The following is a 25999-nucleotide window of genomic DNA, read 5'->3' on the forward strand; positions in this document are numbered from 1 at the left end:
CGATTTCCCCTATAAACAAACCAACTGCTAACTTCCCAAGGACAAAAAGACAACTGTCTCATCCAAACTAAAAGTAACCAACTGTACACCTTAATGTGGGTGCTGGCCATTCGATTCGTTCAAGGAGTACTGTAGCACCACCCATACCGCCACCTTAGTCTTACTTTCTCTGTCGTGTCATCAACTGACGCCCCTTTCCATAACATCTCTACTAATTTTGTCGTCCTCTTTGGAGGCCACACGGTAGGAACCCAGTAAGCTCATAGTGTTGATCGGAGTCTGATATGTAGCAGGGGCAAGAGAGACAAATGATGCAGTCCGACGTCCCTGGCGTCACCTAGGAAAAGAAAAGATTTTTGAGGCAGCTATATAAAGCTAAAAAAAAAAGAAAAAAATACTTCTCACTGGGCTTGCTAGCTGCAACACCATCAGAAGCAAGACCAAATGTACCAGTACCATAAAATCATATAAGGCTCATTTGACACCTTCAAAACCTTCGAATTCAGGAGGAAGGCACTCATCTGTGACAGGCAGTGCCTACCTTACACCAACTTCCTTTGGTTGAACTCTACATTGGTGGCAGCGGCATCTCAACACTGGAAAGAATAAAATTCATTAACAGTGGATAAGTGAGTGCTGAATATTGTAAGTCATGGCTACTGCACTTTTTTGGGCCAAAACATGGCTAGTTTCTCCAAAACCAACACTCGAACACCAGATTGCTAAATTCTGTGTCTGAATGTATCCACAATTAATTTGGCAGCACAGCTAATGAAGTGAGACAGTAGGCATTTGAACTTGCCACCATGATGCATGTAAATTTTGAAGCACAGTGTCCATCAGCTGAGTACCCATGTAATGAAATGGAAAGGATTCTTTATATGGTGCCAGAATAATGGACACAACACATTTGATGCCAAGAGGGCATTATCGTACTCTTCCTCCTGCACTTGGCCCAATCCGAATTGCAATTTACTTCCATAAAATTTCATCTTGCTGCAGCTGTGGCCTGCAGAAAGACTACAGATCAGGTGACCTTCAAGAGTTTTGTAATCAAAGACTTCTTAAAAGGCCTAAAGGTGTTGTTTCCGTTCACCGCACCATCTCGCACCTGGGGAATAAACTTAATTGATCTAAATTGAATGGCCTGTTTGGGCGTGCTTACAAGGCTACATTGGAAGATGGTATTCAATATCTGCTCGAAGGGTTAGTGAGATACAAATCCATTCTGTTATGGAACAAAACACTTTAATGCTAATTGGGTGGTAATGAGAACAGGCCCGTCTTTTCTGGCCAAGGTGGAGTCAGAGTTCCACATTGATCAAAACATCACATTGGATGTCTTCTTTCATAATTCAGCAACTCCAGCAGAATGCACCCTACGCTCATTAGATGTTAGAAAAGTATTTCAGTTCTGCTTAGCTAAAACAAAGTTACTCAGTCAGTCCAACCAGGTATTTGTTAACTGGTCAAATCCATCAGGTTCTAGCCACATTCAAACAATCTTGCCAGGTGGATGTTGGTAGGCATCTAATTATGTTACTAGGTGACTGATAAACCCCTCCCAAGAAGAGTTAGAGCCCATTGTGCTAGGCATAAAGCAACCTTCATGGGTGTAGGAAGCTGGCCTAGTGTGTGGTGGGTACCTAAGGTACTTACACCTTATACAGGCCCAGGTATCCCCTCTTAGTGAAGTGTAGGTTGTGTCTAGAAGCCATGCTCTCTAGAGGTAGCTGTGGATGAGCAAATGAAAGAAAACACTCAGTTGTACAAAAATATAGTTACTTTATATTTGAAACAAATTACCACAAAATACTAGAAGGGCAATCCTCCAGTAGGAGGTAAGTAATACACTAAATATATACACTAGTACTCAGAAATGGGCATAGAAAAGGTTAGAAAACAGTGCAAATAGCAATAACCAATAGAGACTCTAGGGGGAGCACAAACCATATACTAAAAAATAGAATGGGAACACAGGACCACCACCTAGGTAAGTGGAATGTGTAGAGGGGAGCTGAGGGTACTAGAAAACCAAAGAGGTAGGTAACACAGTACCCCCAGCGAGCAGGAAAGCAGGAGTATATCACTGGAATTTCCCCAAAATAACCAAAAGGAAGAAAAGAAGAAAAACAAGGCACCCAGACAAGACTGCAAGAAAACCAGCGGTGGATTCCTGAAGAAAGAAGACCAGTGTAGAGAGGGGACCAAGTCCAAGAGTGACAGTGGAGTCCAGGAGGAGTAGGAACTACTACACACCCAGCTGTACTTGCAGGAATTGGTCGATGGTGATGAAGAACAGGTCAGCACTACAGCCCTGGAGCCGGAGAAGAGCTCCTGATGGATGTAGATGATGATCCACGCTGGAGGGAAGATTGCAGACGGGTGTCGGTGCAGGAATTTCACCAACAAGCCTTGGCAAAGGCAAACTCACAATTAGTGGAAAAGTGGAGCTGCCGGGTACCAGCAATGCACAGGACGACTCAACTCAGGAGGGGTAAATCACTGGGGACCCTCCGCGTCACAGAGAGTCCGCAGGAGCAGAGGCAGCACCCACAGGAGTCCCACAGGACGGGGACACAGAAGAAGCCCTTGCAGCTGTGCAAAGAGGATCCTACATCGCTGGAGAACCACGCAGAAGGCTGTGCTTTGCAGGAATGAGTGCTGGGGGCTGGAGCTACACTTGGCCTGAAGATCCCTTGAAGGAGATGCAAACATGCCTTGGCAGCTGCAAGAGATGCGGTGCACGGGGCGTACTGTCCTTTGTGGTAGGGCAAGGGCTTACCTTCACCAGAGTTGGAAAGCTGACAGAAAGGGCCAACAGGACTACTCCGGACCACCACCCGTAATGCAGGATCCATGCAGCTAAAGATGAGGGGAGATCCATGCAGCTGGTCGTCACTTGCTGTAGGTGCCTGTGGTTGCAGGGGAGTGACTACTTCACTCCAGTGGAGATCCTTTCTTCCTTCCTTTGTTTTGCCTTCCTGGGCTTAATCGGATCAAGCAGGAGGAGGGCAGAAACCTGTCTGAGGTGTGGCAGCAGCTTGGGCTGCCTAGAAAACCCTGTAAGACTGGTGTTAGCAACGCTGGGGGTCATCTAAGGAGACCCCAGAGTGCATGGAATCATACTTCCAATACTTGCAACAGTATTAGGGGTATGATTCTGACATGTTTGATACCTAACATGCCTAGGTTTGGAGTTACCATTATGTAGCTGGACATAAGTAGTGAGTGACCTATGTCCAGTACACACATAAAATGGTGTCCCCGCACTCACGAAGTCAAGGAAAATGGAACTGGAGTTTGTGGGGGCACCTTTGCTAGTGCAGGGGTGCCCTCACACACAGGTACTTGGACCCTGCCCTCTGGGCTAGGAGGGCCTGCCATAGGGGTGACTTACAGTGACCTGGAGAAGTAACCTGTTAGTGAAAGGGTGCATACACCCTTTCACGCAGGCTGCAATGGCAGACCTGCAGAACACTTAGGATGGTCTCCTTGTGGGTGGCATACTACATGCTGCAGCCCATAAGGGTTCCCTGGTACCCTAATGCCCTTGGTACCTATGTACTGTATACTTTGGACTTACATGGGGGTACCAGTATGCCAAATGTGGGGTGAAAAAGGTTCCAGCAACCAAGTGTAAAAGGAAGGTCACTGGGGTCCAGGTTAGCAGGATCCCAGTGAACACAGCCAAACACTGACAAACAGGAAACAGTGGGGGTAACCAAGCTATAAAGAAGCTACTTTCCTACAACGGCCTTTGCTCAGGAATGTTCTGTTAGCAGACATTTGCAAATCTGCTACATGGAGATCAGTGTGTTCGTTCTCGAAGCATTATCACTTAGTTTCAGGCACACTTACTGACACTAGGTAGGCATGTTTCATATTCAATTGGGACCAAAACCTTATTAAACTTTGGTTTCTTCTCCTCAAGAGCCACAATAAGAAATTGGCTCCTAACTTGCTAAGCTAGTCTAATGTTTATGGATCATCAATGACGATCCTGCAGTGTAGATAAAGTGGTTACTTGTAGTCTGCATTCTGCTTCGTTAGAATCTTTATTGAAGTAATAAATTACCTTCCCGCCTCCTCAACTGGGTATTTTTGGGGGATCAAAACAACAACCAGCACTGTTTTACTACAATCTATCTCTGATTCATGTCACAGAAAAGAACAAACAATGGGCAGTGGAGGCTCCTAAAGTCTTAAAGGGATCGTAATCTTTTTCACAGATTTCCAGTGTATTTCTCCTCAATGGTGGATGGCTTTTTAGCATTTTACATGTTGAATGCTGAAGTGCAGTCTGGAAATATGATCTGTAGGGCTCTCAACCGTTTGTTTCGGAAGATCGTTGACTTGGGCTGGTTCTTGAGGGTGCTTTTCATCACATGAATCAGTTATGAACAGTAGAACCCTGTGTGCATACTCATATGGAAAAACATTTAAGAAGAGTTAAGGGTTGACACATGCAGAGGGGAATTATTTTAAAGTTTAAGACTTTGAAGATTCCTGCAATGCAGAACCAGGACTGCAACTAAGTAACCATTTCTTACATGTCTTTAGGCCAAGTCTAGGATATGTGTCCAGTTCTGGTGTCCCACTTTGGCATACTATGTCCAATTCTGAAGGGCAGATGTGGCTTATTAATTCTTGTTCTAAAGAGCTTATCACATGTATTGTCAGTTTTTAAGTGCCTCAAATGCCTAGCCAACTTGCTGGAGAAACTCCCATGCCACTTGTGGTCTCACTTGCTGTTGTCAGGTGCTCTTGTATTTCCTAAGCACAAAACTACACTGGTAATCAGGTACAGATTTGCAGTACATGTCTTGCAAATATGGAACTCTTTGTCAGGAGACATCAAAAACATACCATATTTGTAGCTTCAAAAAAGCAAGTAATCTGTGGCTGTGCCCAATTGACACACTGTAATTTGTTACCAAATACTTTTATTTAAGCAAGACAAAGGCTTCTATAGGCAATTTTTGTAGTACAGGTGATGAAAATTAATAAATATGAAAATTGAAAATGAGTCAGCAAATGTGGTCTGTTGTGATCAAGGGTCACACTGGTTGACTTGAGGCTCAGGAGTTTATGGGGCTGCTCAGGATTGGTTGATAGTCTGCTCGGGAGGGAAATTATCTGTGTATAGGAGGTTACCATTGTGGGGTGAGTTGAATTATTGTTTTGAGCTGGGTGAAGCATTTGCTCACAGATGGTAATTGGTCTGCATAGATATGATTCCCCATTTTCTAAGGGATTATAATTTGCTCATGGGATGGTGAGAACCTGCTTATAAATTATGGCTGTTGCACCGGATTCTACTCCTGCAGTATGCCCAGATGCCTGAGAGGGGTTAAGCTGAGACCCCCCCAGGAGCTGATGTGACTTCTGGAGCCTGGATGATGCTATTTTGGATTGTCTCAACATGCTGTGCAGTAGAGTTGGGGCAGGGGTAGAGAGATGTGGCACCCCAGGATTTGTTAGGGGTGTCTGTCTTCTGGAACCTGCCTCTCCTCTTTATAAACTCTCACACAAGGGGAAGACTTTCTCTTGCCTGTGGATTCTCTGCCTACTTCGCTGCTGGATCATGGGACTGCCATGATTAAGTGGAAGAAGGAACCCCTACTAAGGACTCGGGACTCTGTCCAGTTGACCCCAGGACCAGTGGGTCACTCCGAGGGCCAGTGAGGCTGGCTCCCTTACTCCCCCTGAGGACTAACTGGTGGAAGCCCTGGACTTTACTGTGCCCACCCACAGAGCCACAAAGGAGAACTGGTGCAGGGAGCTAGGAGGTCCAGCTTTTTGCGGATTGAACTGCTTTGGAGGTGAGGAAGGTTGTTAGGCCCAGTATAGTCCATATAGACTCAAAGGGGAACGAGTTATGGCATTCCAAATGTTGACGACCTTTGACCTATTTTTCCTCCCTCGGAGCACGTGAGGCTCCACTGCTGTTTCAATCAAATTCCAGCAGAATGGGGACATTGCAAAGAAGCTGTGGCATCCATTTGGGTAGAGGGTGTGTGTGGGGTTCCCTCCCTGTTGTTCCTCTTGCCCGGGGACCTCATCCCTTGAGCTTCCTACCCCAGACCAACCCATCCCCCTACACACACACACCTACATACACACACACCTACATACACACACACCTACATACACACCTACACCTCTCCCAATCCCCATGTCTGAGGGGGGTGGCGATGGGGGACAGCCAGGCAACACACTTCTGCCTGGCAGGCAGACACAAAGAAAGGCTCCAGCGGCAGCACACAGTCATGCAGCCGGTGTGGGGAGCCAGCGAGGGCAGCCAGGGGTTGGTCCCCAGAGCTGCCCTCCAACAAAGGAAGTGACTTCGGCGCAAGGCCGCTAGTGAACAACCAAACCAAGGAAAGCATAAAGCGCAGCTCTCCCAGCATAGCAGAGGAGATTGACCCTTTATGCCAGAATCTGCCCATAATACTTTTTGGGGGCTTTTATTTAAAAAAGCATTTCCCCCCATATCTCAGCATGGTATGGTCCCAGGACAATGGGACCCCATCAAATTGTTCCGTATGACATGGTCTTGCTCTTCATGTCATCTTCCAGGTCCTCACCCTCAGTTGGGGTAGACTACAAAAGCATCACCCTCCCAGCTTTTTCCTGCATTTTTAAGCATTCTCATGCAAGAGCTTTTGCTCGACAGCCGGGAGTAGTTAGCTCTCTAGGGGCCTTGTGTTTGGTAACATTTTACAAGGCCTGCAAGGCCTAAAAACGTATAATGCACTGTTCATGTGATTACGCCCCATAGGGGCTGATTGTATGGTTGCATTTTAAGGATAAGGATACACAAAGTTAATTCCTGATAAACGTTTTATTGGGTTTTCATGATATTTTCATGTTTTACTGATACATCAATCTCACACTTATGAAAATAATTCATGCCAAAGTATTATAGTTATTACACAATGACTGTTGAAGCTTCCTTGTTATGTTTGGGTGACCCCTCTTGGGAGTCACCAGTGATCACACAATGTCAGCTATGGTATGTTCCGTCTGCCAATGTATATTTGTAAATTACTGTGTGGTATTTAGTATTGTGTGCTTAATAAATGTACTTCTTTTTCTAAAGAAAAAGTACTGACTGAACACTTATCTATTGAGTGTTATTGCATGCCTGTGAATGGTGATTACGAGCACACACCATCTCCCTTGAGTAGGCCTTAGACTGCTCCACCTGCTAGCTTCTGAGAGTCAAGCGCTACAATGGGGTGTTTGATTCCCACTGAGGACAGCTGAAGAACTATTATTTGTAATGGCCACACAACTAATAACCCAATTTCCAACATTTGTCCTCTATGAAGGTGTTGCATAAAGGTCTGCTCAGTGGAAATTAAGAACTAAGCATTAGTCTGAAAAACGTAACCTTCTAGATGGGGTTAAGGACTTGCTTGATAGCAGATACGTCTGTTCATGAAGGTGATAGGAGTTGAAGGAGTTGCTAGGAGGACTGTAAGGAAGATGGGCATATTTTCAAAGGGGGGTAAATGATATGCCATGAGAAGTGAAAGGGTCTGCTAGGATACTGGCAGAGCTCTGGGTGGAGGAGGTTAGAATTCTACCATGAGGAGAGTCTCTCTCATTTCAGTTAATCGTATCTTCAGAGGGGTTAGATGATTGGACCAAGGACAGTACGTGCTAAGTGTTTGTTTAAGGGTCTGACAAAGGTATGGACTCGGTTGGAGGTTGTTAAAGATTTGATCAAGGATGTTCTGGGAGTATATTAACCACCTCTGAAGAAGGTATGGCTCTTACCTGAATAGATTAAACACCAGCTTGGACAAGGTTAAAGGACTGATTTTAGGACTGATTTGAAAGTTACTTTTAGGAACATTACAATTCTTATTACAACCCCTCTCTCAATCTCCAAATTTCTCCTTAGGTTTGGCCATGTTCTCTGTGGATTTATTCCAGGCAAGGAATCTGAATTTATGGAGACGCTCACCGATGCAGAAATTACCACTTCTGTGATGGAGGTCCTAAGGAGATTTACTGGTGAGTGTGCAAAACATGATGCTAGTTAATTTGTCTAACACTAGGCGTCTGTGTGTCTACACAATATATGTAGAGAAATATTTATACATGTGTGTATATATTTGTGTATACTTCTAAATTATGGCTACTTTTTTCTCATAACAAGAACTGTTGGCACATTATTGTAGTCAGTGGCACATTATTATAGTGAGGCTTGTTATGAGCACCACTAACAACTGTGTTTGTGTATGACAGATTTTGTTCCAGCTTCCTTCTGCCAAATGATTGGCACCTTCTCTTATATAGTGTTGTACCAGAAAAAAAAGAAAATAATATGGGCAAAGAATTATGGGATACACTGCTGTCCGTAGAATATTTGGAAAAATACAGATGGCTCTGAAAGGGTTTCAGGTTTCAAAAACACCCGTCTAATTTGTACTGGGTAAATTCTGGTCCTGTCCTTTAATCTGTCATGGGATGACAAGGGCCATATTGCAGTCTCCTCCCATTGGGCCCTCTGCAAAAGCTGTAAGTCTGCAAAGTATACTTCAAGAATTTCTGCTTCCTGAATTTGGGGCATAAATAAATGCCAGGTTAATCGTGACCCTCTCAAATTCTCTTCACCATCATCACTACCCTTTCTATCAGATTTGTGATTATGCTCAGTGAGAGAAGAAGGTTGTTAAGGATTATAATCTGACTTTTTAGCACGGGCCAAAGCATGATATTGTAGTGGAAATATCCAGGATTTCAGGTTAGTTTTATCTGGCCCCAACAGGGATGTATCCTGGAGTAGGCATATATGTTAGTGCCTAGCAAAATAAGTTAACCCAAAATATTCACCCACTTGGAAGGGTTGTTAAGGCGTTTCACATTTTATGTGATGATTTTCAACACCCTGGTCGTTCTGTGTTGTCTGTGAAAAACTTAGCTGTGGCCGACCCATTCCAGGGACGACGACATGTCTCTTGGTAACGAGTGGTCTCCAGTGATCAAGATATCCTAACTCTCAAAACTACCCCAACTGCAAAACCTCAAAAATTAACACCCAAAAGAGAGTGGTGTAAAATAACAGATAACTGTCTGTGGAGGTAGTTATGTTTTCAGGGTGGGAGCCCACAGTCACCCACAATAAGAACATTGGAAAAAATCAAGTCACAGGTGTTGGCTAAAGATGCTTTGCTGCAGCATTCGGTTGAAGGTGAGCAGAGACCTCGTCATTGAGGGATTTCTCTTTGTCAGTGATGGCAATGAGGTAGATGCTGCTGGTCTACTTCTGAACTGTTCCCGACTTGAATAGAAGATTCAGTCTAGACAGCAGTCTATTGTTTGGGCGTTCCAATACGTGTCAGTGTCGGTCTACAACCACCACTGCTGTTGATGAAGAGGATAATCCTAGTTTTTTTTTTTAACCAGTTTGATGAGGAGTGATTGGTGCTCCAGTGGGTGAAGCTCTGCAGGGATGCACGCTTGAGGCCTCTGGAAGCCAGTACCCATTATCTCCCAGCAAACCCAGTTCCCTACCTCCCCCAGCCCCTCAGCAACCTCTACTAGTGTGGTGAGCAGAGCGGAAGGGTGCACCTTTGTGGCTCCCCCATCAGTCTATGAAGGCAAAGCAGTGGCCCATGCACGCAAGAAAGATCTCCCTTCCTGCGGCCTCTGGGGTTGGGCCCACATTTGTGAACTATTGGCCCATGAAGACCCTGGAGGCCCACTTGAAATCTAGAGTAACCTCAATATTTAAGACTGATGCTCTGGGGTTGACACAGTGGATGGTGCTGAGGATGGCCCTCTGCTGCTGAGGACCCCTTAATCTGATCACTGTGCTCATGCTGCTGCCTGTGACTGCCACTTTGGCCTTGGGGAGGGGCCCGTAACTTCACGTTGCCCATCCTGCAGAATCCTCGCTCCCTTTGATGGTCACCCTAGAGGTGGACCTGGTAGGTACCACAAAGCCTTTTTCCTTCAGAGGCGGCAGCTGGGACACTGGAGTGTGTCCATCATCTTGGTGTGATTTTTCTGGACCACCCTGCCCCGGGAGGACTGGTTGTTAGTATTGGCCCTAATGCAGAGCTCTCTGCATCATGAAGTCAGAGCTTCACAAATGTTGAAGCGGATGCCATTTGTGTGATCCGTGGACACTGAGCCTAGCAGTGTCAGAAATGACCTTAAGCTGAATTTAGAGGAAATATATTACCTGAGGCCCCGTGACTTGTTACCTTTTCAGTTGGGGATGGCCACCCCCTATTTTGCTTAATAGAAAGCCCTCATACTACACCAGGTTATCCCACATAATCCCTGCCACCAAGAGGGCCGAAGATCTCCTGGTCCATTTTGGATCAGAATATGGTCCCTCAGGCTTGCCAGAAGTCATGGCAGGGGGGCGTGTTAAAAAGGATTCCAACATCAAGCCCTTTCTCCAGTAGTCCTCCCAGCACAAACTAAAAAGAAGACAAACTGCAAGACCCAGGATAAGCAAGCACAACTTGCTACCAGAGACTTACTTTTTCAGGTTTCCAAAGACTCAAGGACATCAAGGGGTCAAAAAGGACCTCCACCAGGACCTACGCTCCATCTAGCAAGCCGTTGATGGTCTCAGACAGAGGGTAACACAGCCATTCACTTCCATTGACATGACATAAAAACAGGCAGGTGAAAGCAAAGCCGTGCGTGAACTGATCCTCCAACTTGGACCAATATGTCGTTTTGCAATAGAAGTGCAATCTCAAAAACTGGTCACATTGCACCAACATTTGCGTAAGTAGAATCTCTACCAGCATCTCAGACACCGATCTGCCAAAATATCTTGCAGATGTCTCTGACAGAATTCCTGATAAAGTTTACAGTGACCCCATCGCAATGAAGAGAGCCCAGAGAGTCAACATCCTTCATAGGTCTGGAAAACGAACATCAACTGGAATAGCTCAGATACAAGGCTTTACAAGCATTGAGGCAGCTATGACCAAGGCACAGCTGGAACACTCTTACCTTCATTTGTACATAACTCTTCCTAGTTCTTTCAGTAACCACACTGGCAAATCGACGAGCCCTCAAACTTGCCACAGACATCCTAGTCTCCCCAACACAAAATACAGATGGATATATCCCTTCTGCATTGTTTTCTCCTGGAATGGCTGTACACCCACCTTGACCTCGCTCTGAGAAGCAAGACTGATCCTAGGCCAGCCGTTATAGAATTCAGGGGAAGTCCAAGCCTGGGGAGCTGAATGACAAACTGACCAGGAGCCTCCGAAGAGGGCAATCAAGCTCCACAGAAATTTAAACCACCAAGGCTCACCTCCTGGAGTATCTTCAACTTGCAAACAAAGATGGTAAGCAAGATGGCAACTAGACTAATGGCATGGTCACATGCCGTTCCCCCTCCTCCATCTGTTGAACTTGGCCTGCTGCTGGGTTAGATGTGGGTTTGTTATTAAGTGCCAGCGTCAGGAACTTATCAAAACAAGGGCAATTTAACCTTGTCCGATCTTGCGTTGGGACTCCTGTTGACATCGATTGGATCCGTTCTTGTCACTGGCACTAGTGCCAACCACACAAGTGGCACAGCATTTTTATCAGTAAGAGTAGGACAATGCTGGTTGGTAGGAATTTTGTAGATTCTTGCAGGTTCTGGAAGTTTCCATCACAGAAATATTCAGAAAAATGTGTGTCTTTAGTCAACATTTGAGGTTTGCAGGGCATTGTGGTAAGAAAAGGGTGTAGGATGGATGCCAAGCACACCACCCTGGACTCCCCAAGATGGCTAGTTTTCAGAACTCTCTGGGTCTGGTACGTTTATCCAGGTGGCATCCTATCAGAGCCCAAAAAGTGCAGCTGTTCACCATTACAAGTGGGATGATACTTGGAGCTAGCCAAGCCGCCTTGGCCCAGTTTTAACAACGACATCCAAAAGAATTAAACATACCCTTGCTTGCCATTGGGATGAAATGCTTTATTCTGCAGGTGAGCAGAAATGCTGTTTCCCAGTTTTGGAGGGATTGTGGGCATGGTCATGTCCATGCTGGGCAACCAGCAGCCAAAAGAAATCCCTGGTGTGTAGTTGGCTTTCTCCGAGGGAGTCAGATGGAGGGGCAGAAAGACTGTGTCCCTTTTTTGTGTGGGGTGGTGGCATGGCCATAACCATGCTGGGCAGCCCCCACAAATAAAAAACAAAAAAGTAATCCTTGGTGTCTAGTGGACTTTCTCCCCACCAGCCCGAAGGGATAGAAAGTCTGTCTTCTACTTTTTTTTTTTTTTTTGGTTTGGGGGGAGGAGGGGGCGAGGCCATGACCATGCTGGGCAGCCTCCTCCCCTGTAAATATAAAAAAAAAAGTAATCCCTGATGTCTAGTGGTTTTCTGCCACCTTTAGGGACAGATCAGCCTAAAAATATGGCATAAAATGGGCATAATAATGCCCCCATAATGGGGAGCGACCCTTGACGGAGGGGGCACTCCCCAGCATATTCTTTTCAGCCCAAAACTAGGGCCAATCTGTTCCCAGGGGGTATAAAATGGCCAAACTAATGTCCCCATAATGGAGAGCGGGGTCTGCTCCCCCACATATATTTTGAAAATCCCCAGCTTCTAATGGTATTCTGCCCCCTCTCTCCTGGGGGGTAGGGTGGTGGGGGGGGTTCTGATTGGCCTAAAAATAAGGCCAATATGTCCCCAGGGGAGTTAGATACCTGCTTACATTCATTGCCTATTATGGAAAGCGGCCCTTGCTTAAGGGGCCGCTCCGTGCAACAACAAAAAATCCCTGGTGTCCAGCGGAGTGAATCTCTGCTTAGGGATCACCTTTCTTGGGTGATCCCAAGCAGGTATTGACTTGGGAAAGATACCACTGGAATGGAGAGAATCTCCAGTTTCCAACTATACATCTGATGTGGGCTCAGGGGGCTGAGATATGCCCTGAGCACCAAAGCAGTGACACTGAAATGAGCCGATTTGCTCATTTTAGTTTCACTTTCAATGTAGTGACGTCAGCACGGCATGCACGCTGTATTGCCATTACATTGAAAACAAAATGCTCTGGGCGGCTCGGGAAGCTCATCCCCTGCTCTCGAGGCTAGAAAATAAAAAAGGAAATCCCTGTACTGTGAACAGTAGAGGGATTTGCGGACTCATGTGCGGGGACGTCTCAGAGCCGTCCTCCACACCAAAGGGGTTAAATGTATCAATGCATTCATCATCAAATTGTACTGGATCTTCAAAATCACTGTCAACCTTACTAAATGTTTTGCAATCAAGGAAAATGTTTGAATCCACTGACTGTACCCAACAATTCCCCAAAATATCCCTGCCTCCCTTCAGTTTCAGCATTGCAGAAACACATTCTTTTGAGACTTTCCTTACACCTTTTTCGATGTGGTGTCCAATATAGATTACTTCCTTTTTTACAATACTGCCTCTTAGTCGTGGAAACCTTATGCCCATTTTCAGCTTGATGACTTAACAAGGCAATCGTATTGAGTTTACAGTACTCTTTTGTCTTAGATGCAACTAGTAGGTCACCAATATACTGCATGAAAACTGAAATATGTGGTAACTTCAAACTCTCTAGAGCTTTCTTCAAGATTTGGCTAAAAATGTAAGGACTTTCTGAATACCCTTGTGAGATTCGACACCACATGAGAACGTTATTAAAAAATTAAACCGCAAAAAGGATTTGTAATTCCTCGTGCAAAGTAATTGAGAAGAACGCTTGGAATAAGTTGATGACTGTATACCGTTCTGTCTATGATGGAATCTGAAACAGTCATTGCTGGATTTGGTACCAATGGACAACATGGAACAACAGTCTGGCTGTTAAGTGACCTTAAGTTTTTCAATTAACCCCTTCGCTGCCAGACCTTTTCCCATTTCTGTGCCAAGCCTTTTTGCTATTTGTGGTAGTTTGTTCTTAGGCCCCCATAACTTTTTCTCCACATAAGCTATCCACAACAAATATGTGTCCTTTTTTTTCCAACATCCTGTGGATTCTAAAGGTACCCAGAGTTTGTGGGTTCCCTTGGAGGAGACCGAGACATTAGCTAAAATAGTTAAAATTTGTTTTTTGGGGGGAAAAATGGGAAAATACGTGCCGCAGAAGGAAGCATTTGTTTTTTCCCCTGCAAACAGCAACAACAAAGTGTTGGCTGTGCTAAAATCACCATCTTTCCAGCCTTCAGGAACAGGCAGACTTGAATCAAAATACAGTTTTGTGAGTTTACTGGGACATACCCCATTTTTTTTGTTTTTTTGTTATTTCAGCCTCCTTTTAGTTAGTGACAGAAATGGGTTTGAAACCAATGGTGGGGCCGGGACAACTAAACATTTCCGGAAAGTAGACAATTCGGAATTCAGCAAGGGGTCATTTGTGTAGATCCTTCAAGGTTTTCCTATAGAAGGTAACAGTTGAAATAAACAAATATTGGAATTGAGTGGAAAAAACAGCCATTTCTGTCTACGTTTTCATCTGTAAATGTTTCCAACTATGGCAGATTTTTGAAAAGCAATATACTGTTACGTCTGCTGGACCTTTCTGGTTGCAGGGATACTGAGCGCCTGTAGGTACATCAAGAACCAAAGGTACCCAGAGCTAATAAATGAGCTGCACCTTGCAATGGGTCTTCATTGCGACCCTAGTATAAAGCAATTCATTTGGTAAAATATAAAGAGTGAAAAATAGATATCAAGGAAATCAATGTATTTCCAAAATGGGCACAAGATATAGAGTTTAGAAGCAGTGGTTATTTGCACATCTCTGAATTCGGGGGTCCCCATACTGGCATGTGAATTACATGACATTTCTTAAAATTACTTCTTTCTTACACACTGTCTTACGTTTAGAAGAAACAAATGTAGAGAAAGACAATTGGCAATAACACTTGTTCTTCTATTCTGTGTTCCCCCAAGTCTTCTGATAAAAATGGTACCTCACTTGTGTGGGTAGGCCTAGTGCCCTCGACAGGAAATGCCCCAAAGCGCAATGTGGACCAATCAAATTTTTTTTTACACAGAAAACACACGTTTTTTGCAATGTGCCTAGCTGTGGAAGCTGGAGAAACCTAATAAACCTATACATTTGTTTAAAACTAGACACCTAGGGGAATCCAGAATAGGGTGACTTGTGGGACTTTCACCAGGTTCTGTCCCTCAGAATCCTTTACAAACCTCAGAATTTGGCTAAAAAAAAAACTTTTTCCTCATATTTCGATGATACAAAGTTCTGGAATCTGAGGGGATCCACAAACTTCCTTCCAATCAGCATTCCCCCGAGTCTCCCGATAAAAATGGTACCTCGTGTGTGGATAGGCCTAATGCCTATGATAGGAAACCCCCAAAAACACAAAGTGGACACATCACATTTTTACACTGAAAGTTTGTGCATTTTTTGCAAAGTACCTAGCTGTGGATTTTGACCTGTAGTTCAGCTAGCACCTAGGGAAACCTAGAAAACCTCTAAACATATGAAAACTAGACACCTAGGGGAATCCAGAATGTTGTAACTTGTGGAGCTCTCCCCAGGTTCTGTAGCCCAGAATCCTCTGCAAACCTCAAAATGTGGCTACCAAAAGACTTTTTAGTCACATTTTGGTGATGGAAACTTCTGGAATCTGAGGGGAGCCACAAACTTCCTTCCACCCAGCATTCCCCTAAGTTATCTGATAAAAACGGTACCTCACTCGTGCGGATGGGTTGAGTGGCCATGACAGAGAAGGGCCCAAAACACAACATGGACATTCAAAATTATCTATTACAAAACTACCTGTTTTTGCAAGGGAGCACCTGTGTTTTTGGTCCTGGGATGGGTGGTCATCTAGGGAAAGCTGCCAAGTTTCTGTGACAGGGAAGGGCGAAAAACATGTAGAGATTGAGAGGATTTCACAGCGAGTTGATAAGCACTATTTTTTTTTTAATACGTTTTTCGGCTGACTCTGCTTTGGGCACCCACACAAGTGAGGTATATTTTTTTATCGGGAGACTGAGGGGGGAATGCTGGGTGGGAGGAAATTTGGGCCGGTGGGGTGATACTACACAGAAATGTGAAGAAATTATGTTTTTTTTTTTGTTTGTTTTTTTGCTACATTTAAGGTTTGCAGGGGACTCTGGGTAATGAAATGTTGCGAGCTCCACGCAAGCTCCACCTCCCTGGACTCCCCGGAGTGTCTAGGTTTCAAAATTTTTGGTTTTTGTACGTTTCATTAGATGACTGCCAAGTCCTGGACCAAAAACGCAGATGGGCCCTGTGCAAAAACATGTTGTTTTGTGGCAAATAATTTTGATGTGTCCACGTTGTGTTGTGGCCCCTTCCCTGTCGGAGGCACTTGGCCCACCCAAACAAGTGAGGTAGCATTTTTATCTGGGGACTGGGGGGGAACGCTGGGTGGTAGGACGTTTCTGGTTTATTTCTGTTTCTGGAAGAGTATGTTACAGAAATGCAAGGAAAATGTGTGATTTCAGTGACATTTTGAAGTTTACAGGACTTTGTGGGTAGGAAACTTGTTGGGATCCACAAGAGGCACACCACCCCATACTCCACCGAGCACGCTACCAAGTCTCTCACTTCTGTGATGTCCTAAGCACTCAAATTGTGAAACGAAACACCTGTAGGTTTTGTTAAAAAGACCCCTCACCCACTAGCCTAATTGGTGGCATGCTTCTTCATTGGGGTCCCACCCAAGACACCCAGGGTGTCTGGGGTGTGCTTGAACGTCTGACTACAGCAGAGCAGATTCCTTTCATGACAAGACATACTGGTTTGATTTGTCACAAGGGTAAGTGATGGTTCAATAATTCAAATTTTATTACCAAGAGATTTCACAAAATAAAATGCACTGTTAATAACTGAAAGGCCAAAAAACTGAAGCAATGACGCATCTTGTGAGCTGTAAAGCCACGACAAGGAACCACCTGCTTTACAGGCCATGCAAACTTCTTTCATACATGACACACACAAGATCATTCACGCCACTAGCCAAGGGCCCAGCACATTACAACACTCACATCAACAGACAGCACCGTTCAAGGGCCCATCACTCTCTTACACCCCACATGCCTGAGACAGCAATCACACAAGCTGTCTGTGGACTGGTGTTTGGCTAGTACTGTGTTGTAGTGACCAGCAGCAAGTCACTATTTACACTGCCAGCCAAGCGCCCGTCCACACACACCATGAGCCAAGAGCCACTCCTCTCACACTGCCCGGCCAAGGGCCACTCCATGCACACTGCCATCACATTTTTTTAAATACAAAAATGAAAACACAACCCATTTGAAGTAGATACAGAAACATAACTACTAACACACCAGCTGTAACTAAATACATCACACTGTCAACCGTGAAATCTGAAAAAAATATAGAAAATGATACAGACCAGTCAGTTTACTTTTATGCTCACGGTTGCAACCAAACACTGTGCGTGTGGTACATTTTGAAACGTGTGCACACAGCCCAGGCTTAGGACAATCAGGACAGTACATACAAGACTCCTGAATAACTCTTTGGGCACAGACTCTACATTTCTTAGCAGGAAAGCCTTTTTTTTGGCGTGGGAGGAATGTGAGAAAAAAAGTGGCGATGTTTTAATCTAGCCACATCATCCACCGCTGCTTCTCTAGGAACTCTTGCCTGCCCCACTACAACAGGGCTGTCTATCATAGACTCCTGAAACTTAACAAATGTCATCTTTGACTCAGGAGAACAATTCTTGAACACAAAAAAAGCTTTAAAGGTTGCTAAATGGAAGAGCTTATAGCAAACCTCTTATACCAAACATAAGCCTTACAAACAGCAGTGTAAGGATCCAACCTCTGATCTCCTCTATCTTCCCCACCTATGTGCTTACTGTAGTCTAAAATGCACACAGGTTTGCACACTTCAGTAACCTGACCCCAAACTGTCACAGGTGAAGTACTTTCATCATGGATGGTAGTCAGCATGTAGACATCCCTCCTCTCTGCAAATTTCACAGCTAGCAGCTCATCATTACGCAAGGCACTGCTCTATCCCCTCAAGTTTTTGTTTTTTTTGTTTTACACACAAGCTCCCCTGGATAACCTTTACGGTTAGAGCAGACTGTGCCACAAGCGACATTGTCCACTTTGAACAATTCTCTGAACAATTGCACACAAGTGTAGAAGTTATCTACGTAGAAATTGTGACCTTTGTTAAATAGTTGTCTACCAAGTACCCACACAATTTTCTCACTAACTCCAAAAGTGGACGGACAACCAAATCCCTACCAGTGTAGACATGGAAATTATGGACATAGCCTGTACTACTCTGACAGCATATACATCTTAATTCCACAGCGTGACCTCTTGCTAGGAATGTACTGCCCAAAAGCCCAATGGCACATGAACAGGTCCAAAGACTCGTCCACAGCTATTTCTTTCCCTGGAACATAGATCACTGGAAACCAATCTACAAAGTTATCAGTGACAGGCCAAATCATAAAAAGACGTTCACAATCAGAGTGATCTTGTGGCAGCCCTAAAGCATTATTAACAAAATGCAGCATCTGAAGAGAAGCAAATACTGATTCCGACTTATGGTTGCAGGAAATATAACCATTGCCATCTAGGGAACATATGAAGACAGTGACTGCTTACTTATGAGCCCCATCAAAAAAGTTAAACCCCTACTCCCTATATAAATTATGCTATTAATTACTGAATCCATGATTCACATCTTTGGTTTACTGGTAAGTCCCTTGTATAATGCACTAGAGGTGCCCAGGGCCTTTAAATCAAATGCTACTAGTGGGCCTGCAGCACTGATTGTGCCACCCACATAAATATCCCTGTGAACATCTCCGATCTGCAACTGCAGTGTCTGTGTGTGCAGTTTTAAACTGCCAATTCGACCTGGCAAGTGTACCCACTTGCCAGGCCCAAGTCTTCCCTTTTTATACATGTAAGGCACCCCTAAGGTAGGCCCTGGGTAGCCTCTTGGGCAGGGTGCAGTGTATGTTAAAGGTGGGACATGTACTGATGTGTTTTACATGTCCTAACAGTGAAATCCTGCCAAGTTCGTTTTTCACTGTTGCAAGGCCAATAACTCTCGTAGGTTAACATTGGGGCTGCCTTTAATTATCCTTAAAGTGCTGTTTCCCTTTGAGAGCAGATAGACATATGGAGTTTGGGGGTCTTTGAACTCACAATTTAAAAATACATCTTTTAGTGAAGTTGGTTTTTAGATTGTTAGTTTGAAAATGCCACTTTTAGAAAGTTGCATTTTCTTGCTTAAACCATTCTGTGACTCTGCCTGTTTGTGGATTCCCTGTCTGGGTCAGTTTGGCAGTTGGGCTGTTTACACCTCTCCTCTAGACAGTGACACAAAGGGAGCTGGGGTGTAGCCTGCATATCGTGATAGGCCATCTGGGCTAGAGTGGAGGGAGGAGTGGTCACTTGCACCTGAAAGGGCTGTGCCTGCCCTCACACAATGCAGTCTCTGACTCCCTGGAGTGTCTGGGGCCATGCCTGGGCATGGCAAGATCTTGTGAACAACAGATACTTTCCTTTGAAGGTTGCCAACTTAAAAGGCAGAAAGAGGTGTAAGTAGTGGACCCAAACCCCAGGCTTGCAGAATCTTTCTGGAAGCAAGAGAAACCTGTGCCAAGGAGAAGAGCTGGAGGAGGAGTAATGATCCTTTGCTGTGTTGCTTTGTTTGATTGGCCTGCAGTTGCTGCTTCTGCCTTAAAAGAGAGCAAAGGGTGAACTTTGTTGTGTATCCTGCTTGAGAAAGTTCTCCAACGGCTTGGAGTAGAGCTTGCCTCCTATTGGAATTCTCAGGGATATCAAAGATTTCAGTTTCATCTTCCTACACCACTGGGAACTGTGTATTTTGTGCTGTTCAAGGAGAAAAACCACTGCAACCCCAACAACGCTGCTGACCTGCACCGTGCCATGCTGATGCCGCACTGCCCCACTTCGCACCGCGGCCCTGATCTCACTGACACGGTCATCAGACGACCTCACTGAGCCGCTGCTCACACTGCAACCTGTGGGGGCCCCGCTCTCCAGTATTGCCTTGCTCACACTGCAGCCTGGGCATCCCTAACAATGACGCTCCTGCTGACACCGTCACTAATGCCTGCACAGTGGACTGTGGACACCGCTTGTGAGGAACACAAAACACCGTCCCATCCCACACCGCAGCCCCGGTCCACTGACTCAGCACCATAGACTCCAGTGTTGTCAACAGATGTCCCAGTCTGCACCGCAACCCGTGGACGTCGCACGGAGCCCGTCCTCGCCGCCGACTTGGACCTACCAACGACCGCGCTTCAGCAACGATCATGCTGCTGCCTGCACCGTGACCTGGTGACACCGCGCGTCGCACTGCCCTACTTCACAACACAGCCCTGATCTCACCGACGCAGTCACCGAGCCGCTGGCTGCCCATTGACCTGTGGGCCCCGCACGTCGCATCGTCCCACTTCGCACCGCAGCCCCTACACCAGCGCTCCTGACTTCATCATCCCGAAGTTCGATCTGCAACGCATGTGACTTCAAGGGCCCGATGACCCACCTCACCGACTCCGGAACCGACACCATGACACCAGCGACACCGCTCTCCGGAGCTCAACGCAAGGATTGAGACGCCCTACAAATCCAAAGGTACTGTATGCGAGTCTTCCAGACACCGTAGCTGGCCCGCGATGCTGCGGCCGGCCTGAACTGTTGGTTTTCTTGCTCACTATGCCGTGATAGCCCCAGGTTGAGCTATCGACTTCAAGGAACTGTATTTTTAAGTTAAATCTTTAAAAATTCACATCTTTAGCACTGTAGGTCGAATTTTGCTTGTTTTAGTCCTATTTTACACAGATAAATATTGGCTATTTATCTAAAACTAGTGTGGTGCCTTTGTGTAGTGTCTTCTCTGTGTGTTATGTGCAAATGCTATACATATTGCTTCTGAGATAAGCCTGACTGCTCGTGCCAAGCTACCAGGGGGGTGAGCAGGGGTTTAGATATCTGAGCGGGTATCTCCCTTATCCTGTCTGTAGTGAGGGTCCTTACTTGGACAGAGTACAAACCAACTGCCAACTAGAGACCCATTTCTAACATTTGTTGTCAGCGGTGAGGATAGGACTTGCATTTGTACTTGACCCACAGTGATTGGTGTCCACTACTACCATATCGCAGACCACTACGTGCCACATACAGATCTTTGTTCTTGATGTTTTTTCTTTGACCTATTTTTGATCTTGAGTTCAAGTGAACTCCAATGTCTCAGTCAAGAGCATCATCAGTGGCATCCCAGGATTTGTTTTTTGAGGAGGATAGGTTGGAAATCTACACCATGAAGGAACTGAAGGCAGCTTGCAAAAACCTCAAAGTCCAAGTCGGAGGTCTCGCCAAAAATGAGGAGCTACAAAAGGCGCTGAGGGCCTGGGTAGCAGCCAGAACCTGCCAGTGGATGGTCTGCCCCTCCAATGAGGGAGTCTGTGGACCCAAGTCCTAGGGAGGATGTGCTGGGGGGGGAGGGGTGTGGAGGTACCCCCTGGGTCAAGCAGCAGTGATGGATCAAAAGGCCTTACTCCAGAGGAGCTGGAGAACAGGAAGCATCAGATAGAATTGGAGAGATTAAAAATGGAGGCTCAAAGGGAGCAGCGAGCCATGGAGGAGAAGATGCTTTTGGACCATGAGCTCTGAGTAAAGGAGTTGGATGTGAGGAGCAGATCGACAATGATGATGGCAGCAATACCTCAGTGCAGTCAGATAGAATTGTGCACATTCCTAAGAATGAAGGGAGATGACATACAGAGGTGGTTTCAGGGATATGAGGCATCCATCCACATGAATGGGGTCCCTGAGAAGAATTTGGGGGACAGATTCATGGAACTGTTTCTCAGAGGAGGGGAGGGACACTTTGCTAGCTTTGGGTAAGGGGCACAACTCACCTATGCTGACATGAAGAAGGCCCTTGTCACTAGGTATGGTCTCACTCCTGACAAGTACAGGGATCAGTTTAGACAGAGTACGAAAACTGATTCCCAGACCTGGTTAGAATGTGTAGATTTCTTTCTGTAGAGCACTGGATGGTTTGGTGAAGGGCAGTAATGTGACAGATTTTCAGGGGCTGTACAACTTAATTGCGTGGGAGCACTTGCCTAGTCTGTATATTGCAGAGCTTCGCCATCACTTGACAGATAGTAAGCTGACTGACACCAGGAAGCTTGCTATTGAGGCAGATCACTGGGTGTGTACAAGAGTCCACAAGAAGGTGTATGGGGAGATTCTGCCAAGGGTGGGCAGAGCTCCCAGCAACATAGTGTGGGCGACAAGGGTAAACAAAAGGAGTCTTCCAAGGGCCCTGTTAGAAATGGGATCTTTGGTTAGCAGTCAGGTTACTCCCTGTCCAAGCAAGGACCCTCACTCTAGTCAGGGTAAAGGAAACTCGCCCTCAGTTAACCTCGCTCACCCCCTTGGTAGCTTGGCACGAGCAGGCAGACTTAACTTCAGAAGCAATGTTGAAAGTATTTGTACCAACACACACCGTAACCCAGTGAAAACACTACAAAATGACACAACAAAGGTTTAGAAAAATAGACAATATTTGTCTAAACAAAACAAGACCCACACGACTAAAAAGCCAACATAGTCAAGTCAAGATATGAATTTTTGGAAAGAATAAGTCATAATCCCTAGAAAACCGTGAAAATGCGGTTACTGCACAAAAGTACCTGGGTAGTGTCAAAATAAAGCTGCACAGGTGAGTGTGCGTCGAAAAAGGCCAGCGATGCGTCGATTTCTCACTCGCAAGCGAGACCATGCGTTGTTCCTCCTCCAGTCGGGTCGGCGTGCATTGTTTCTTCTCTCCCGCAAGAGAGCGATGTGTCAATCCTGGACGGGCACCTAGGTCCAGGCAGGCTTTGAGTTGATTTTCAACACCCAGCGATATTGTGTTGAAATCCGGTCGCACAGAGTCAAGAAACAGCGCTGCATGGGAACTTGCGTCGTTAACAGCAGCCGCTGTGGGTGTGGCACATCGTTCCTCAGCTGCGTTGCGGCGATCTTCCAGCCACGATGCAGGTGGAGCGTCGATTTCAGCTGCGAGGCCAGCGGCTCGTTGTTTAGCAGCTGCAAGGCAGGTGGTATGTGGAATGTTTCCCCGCACTGCGGTCTTTGCGTGGATTTCTGTCCTTTTCCACCCATTGCACATTTCAAGGTCCCAGAGACAGGTTAGGGCACCACTTGGCAGGCAATTCTCAGCAGAAAGCCCAAGTGCTGGCAGAGAGAAGTCTTTGTTGTCCCAGAGACTTCAACAGGAGACAAGCTCAGTTCAACCCCGCGGAGATTCTTCACCATTGGGAAGTCACACAAAAGTCAGTCTTTGTCCTCTCCCAGGCAGAAGCAGCTACTGCAGCCCAACCCAGCAAAGCACAGTAACAGTAACAGGCAAAGGGGCAGTTGTTGTCCTCAAGCTTCTGCAGCTCTTCTCCCGTGCTGAAGTTCATCTTGGTTCTATAAGTAATCTGATTTTCAGGGGTTTATGGTGCTCTTCTTATACCCCTTTCTGCCTTTGAAGTATGCCTACTTCAAAGAGAAGTCTGTTTTCAAGATCCTACCTTGCCCAGACCAGGCCCCAGACACACCAGGGGATTGGAGACCGCATTGTGTGAGGGCAGGCACAACCCTTTCAGGTGTTAGTGACTCCCCCTCAGCCCAGACGGTCCATCAGGATATGCAGGCTACACCCCAGCTCCTTTTTTGTCACTGTGTAGAGGAGAAGTGCAAATAGTCCAACTGTCAAACTGACCCAAAAAGGGAATCCACAAACAGGCAGAGTCACCAAATGGTTTAAGCAATAAAATGCTTACTTTCTAAAAGTGGCATTTTGAAACACACAATCTAAAAAAACAACTTTACTAAAAGGTGTATTTTTAAATTGTGAGCTCAGAGACCCTAAACTCCATAAGGAGTCCCAAAGGGAATCTGCACTTTAAGGATATTTAAAGGCAGCCCCTATGTTAACCTATGAGAGAGATAGGCCTTGCAAAAGTGAAAAACGAATTTGTCAGTATTTCACTGTCAGGACATGTAAAACAGATAAGTACATGTCCCACTTTACACTGCACCCTGCCCATGGGGCTACTTAGGGTCTACCTTAGGGGTACCTTACATGTATAAAAAGGGAAGGTTTAGGCCTGGAACCTGGGTACACTTGCCAAGTCGAATTGGCAGTTTAAAACTGCACACACTGACACTACAGTGGCAGGTATGAGCCGTGTTTGCAGGGCTACTAATGTGGATGGCATAACAAGGGCTGCTGGCCCTCTAGTAACACTTGATTTAGAGGCCCTGAGCACTCCTAGGGGCTTACTAGTAAATCAAATATGCCAATCATGGATAAGCCAATGTACACATGTAATTTATACAGGGAACATTCACACTTTAGCACTGGTCAACAGTGGTAAAGTGTCCAGAGCAAACAAAACAACAAAAACAGACTCCAGCACACAGAAACAACCCGGGAAGCAGAGGCAAAAAGTTAGGGGAGACTATGCCAAGGATGCCAAGTCTAACCGGCCCCAATCTAGTAACCCTGGTAAGAAATCCCACCCGCAGGAGATAAGAAACCATGGGCCTCTTCAGGGAAGCCTGCAGAGGCGGGACCCCGTAAGTGCTTTGCGTGTGACCCGGTGGGTCACATCAAGGGGGATCCCAAATGTCCCAAGTGGACACAGCCACTCAACGGTGGGCAGACCAAGAGGTTCGCCAGTTTAGCGCTTGGGGAGGAGTTGGTCCCAGGTGGGTGTAGGGAACCCACAGAGACAACCCTTGTCTCACTAGGTGACATGGTCCAGAGAAACCTAATGCCTGATAACACTAAGAAATACAGGCATTGATTGACCCATCAGTGGGCATAGGGTAGAAACTCACGGAGATACTGGAGTAAGTGAGACCACGGGCAGGTGTCACCTAGTGTCTGAAGAGCAAATAGTCCCTGGTGTAGTCCACTAAGTTGTTGCAGTGGACAACTCGGAGAGCCAGCGGAAGGTGGCGCAGGTTCTCTTTGAGTGGGGGGGTGGGTCACAGGCTCCTTGAGGGTAGCTGTGAGTCCCACTATGCCAGTTGACTGTCTGCTAAGCAACATCGTGGATACTTTCGCCTGGAAGGAGGTGGAGCTCAGGTCGCACTTGGGGATGTTGGGGTTGCCAGAGTGGGCATGTGTGACCACTCGATCCATGGCAGCCAGACAGGGTGATCAGACAGACCTGGTGCCTGGAACAGTGGCCAAGGTGACTGCCAAGACAAAGAGCAAGGGGCACCCCAGCACCTACAGGGGAGCAAGTGGCCGAACTGGGAGACCTACCTGAGCTGACCCAGTGGCAGCAAGAAGGGGGCCCCACCAGGGAGGAGTTCTGTGCAGAGCAGAAGGTGTGCAATATGCTCGTAGGTCTTAGGCAGCAGGCGGAGGACCAGGCAGCTGGCACTGAGCCCAAGGATCACCTGATATATTGGGAGAATGATCTCCTGCATAGTGAGCCTAAAGCTGCTGAGCCTGGGGCAGCCTATGTGCTAGTGGTACCCGAGGGCTTCAGAGCCTTCCTACTGGGTTTGGCTCATGATCTGCCTCTGGCAACACATTTGGGGCAGGGCAAGACCTTTGACAGGCTTGTCACCCACTTCTATTGGCCCCAAATGAGAAACAATTCAGATGCGTTAAATAGATCCTGCCAGAGTTGCCAAGCAAGTGGCAAAAGTGGAGGGAAATTCAAAGCCCCCCTCCAACCCTGTCCTATCGTGAGCACCCTTTTTGAGAGGGTGAGCATTGACATAGTAGGGCCTCTGGACTCCAAGACAGCCCTAGGCAACAGGTTTGTCCTGGTCTTGGTGGACTATGCCACCCGATACCCAGAAGCTATTCCTATGAAGACAGTGACTGCGCCTGTTGTGGCCTGTGCACTGATGGGGATCTTTACCCAAGTGGGTTTCCCCAGGGAGGTGGTATCTGACAGGGGTACCAGCTTTGTCCATGTAATTCATGGCTATGTG

At 46.2% G+C, this 25999-nt stretch overlaps 1 protein-coding gene across 2 annotated transcripts in view; it reads left to right on the top strand.

Annotated features, from left to right (window-relative positions):
* PAOX (polyamine oxidase) overlaps positions 1–25999 on the top strand; it is a 283185-nt gene that overhangs the window by 196759 nt on the left and 60427 nt on the right. For both annotated transcript variants that reach the window (XM_069240820.1, XM_069240821.1), the window contains exon 6: positions 7916–8028. In XM_069240820.1, the coding sequence (XP_069096921.1) occupies positions 7916–8028 (113 nt within the window). The remainder of the gene's footprint in view (positions 1–7915; positions 8029–25999) is intronic.

Source organism: Pleurodeles waltl, chromosome 6 (genome assembly GCF_031143425.1).
Source record: "Pleurodeles waltl isolate 20211129_DDA chromosome 6, aPleWal1.hap1.20221129, whole genome shotgun sequence".
NCBI lineage: Eukaryota > Metazoa > Chordata > Amphibia > Caudata > Salamandridae > Pleurodeles > Pleurodeles waltl.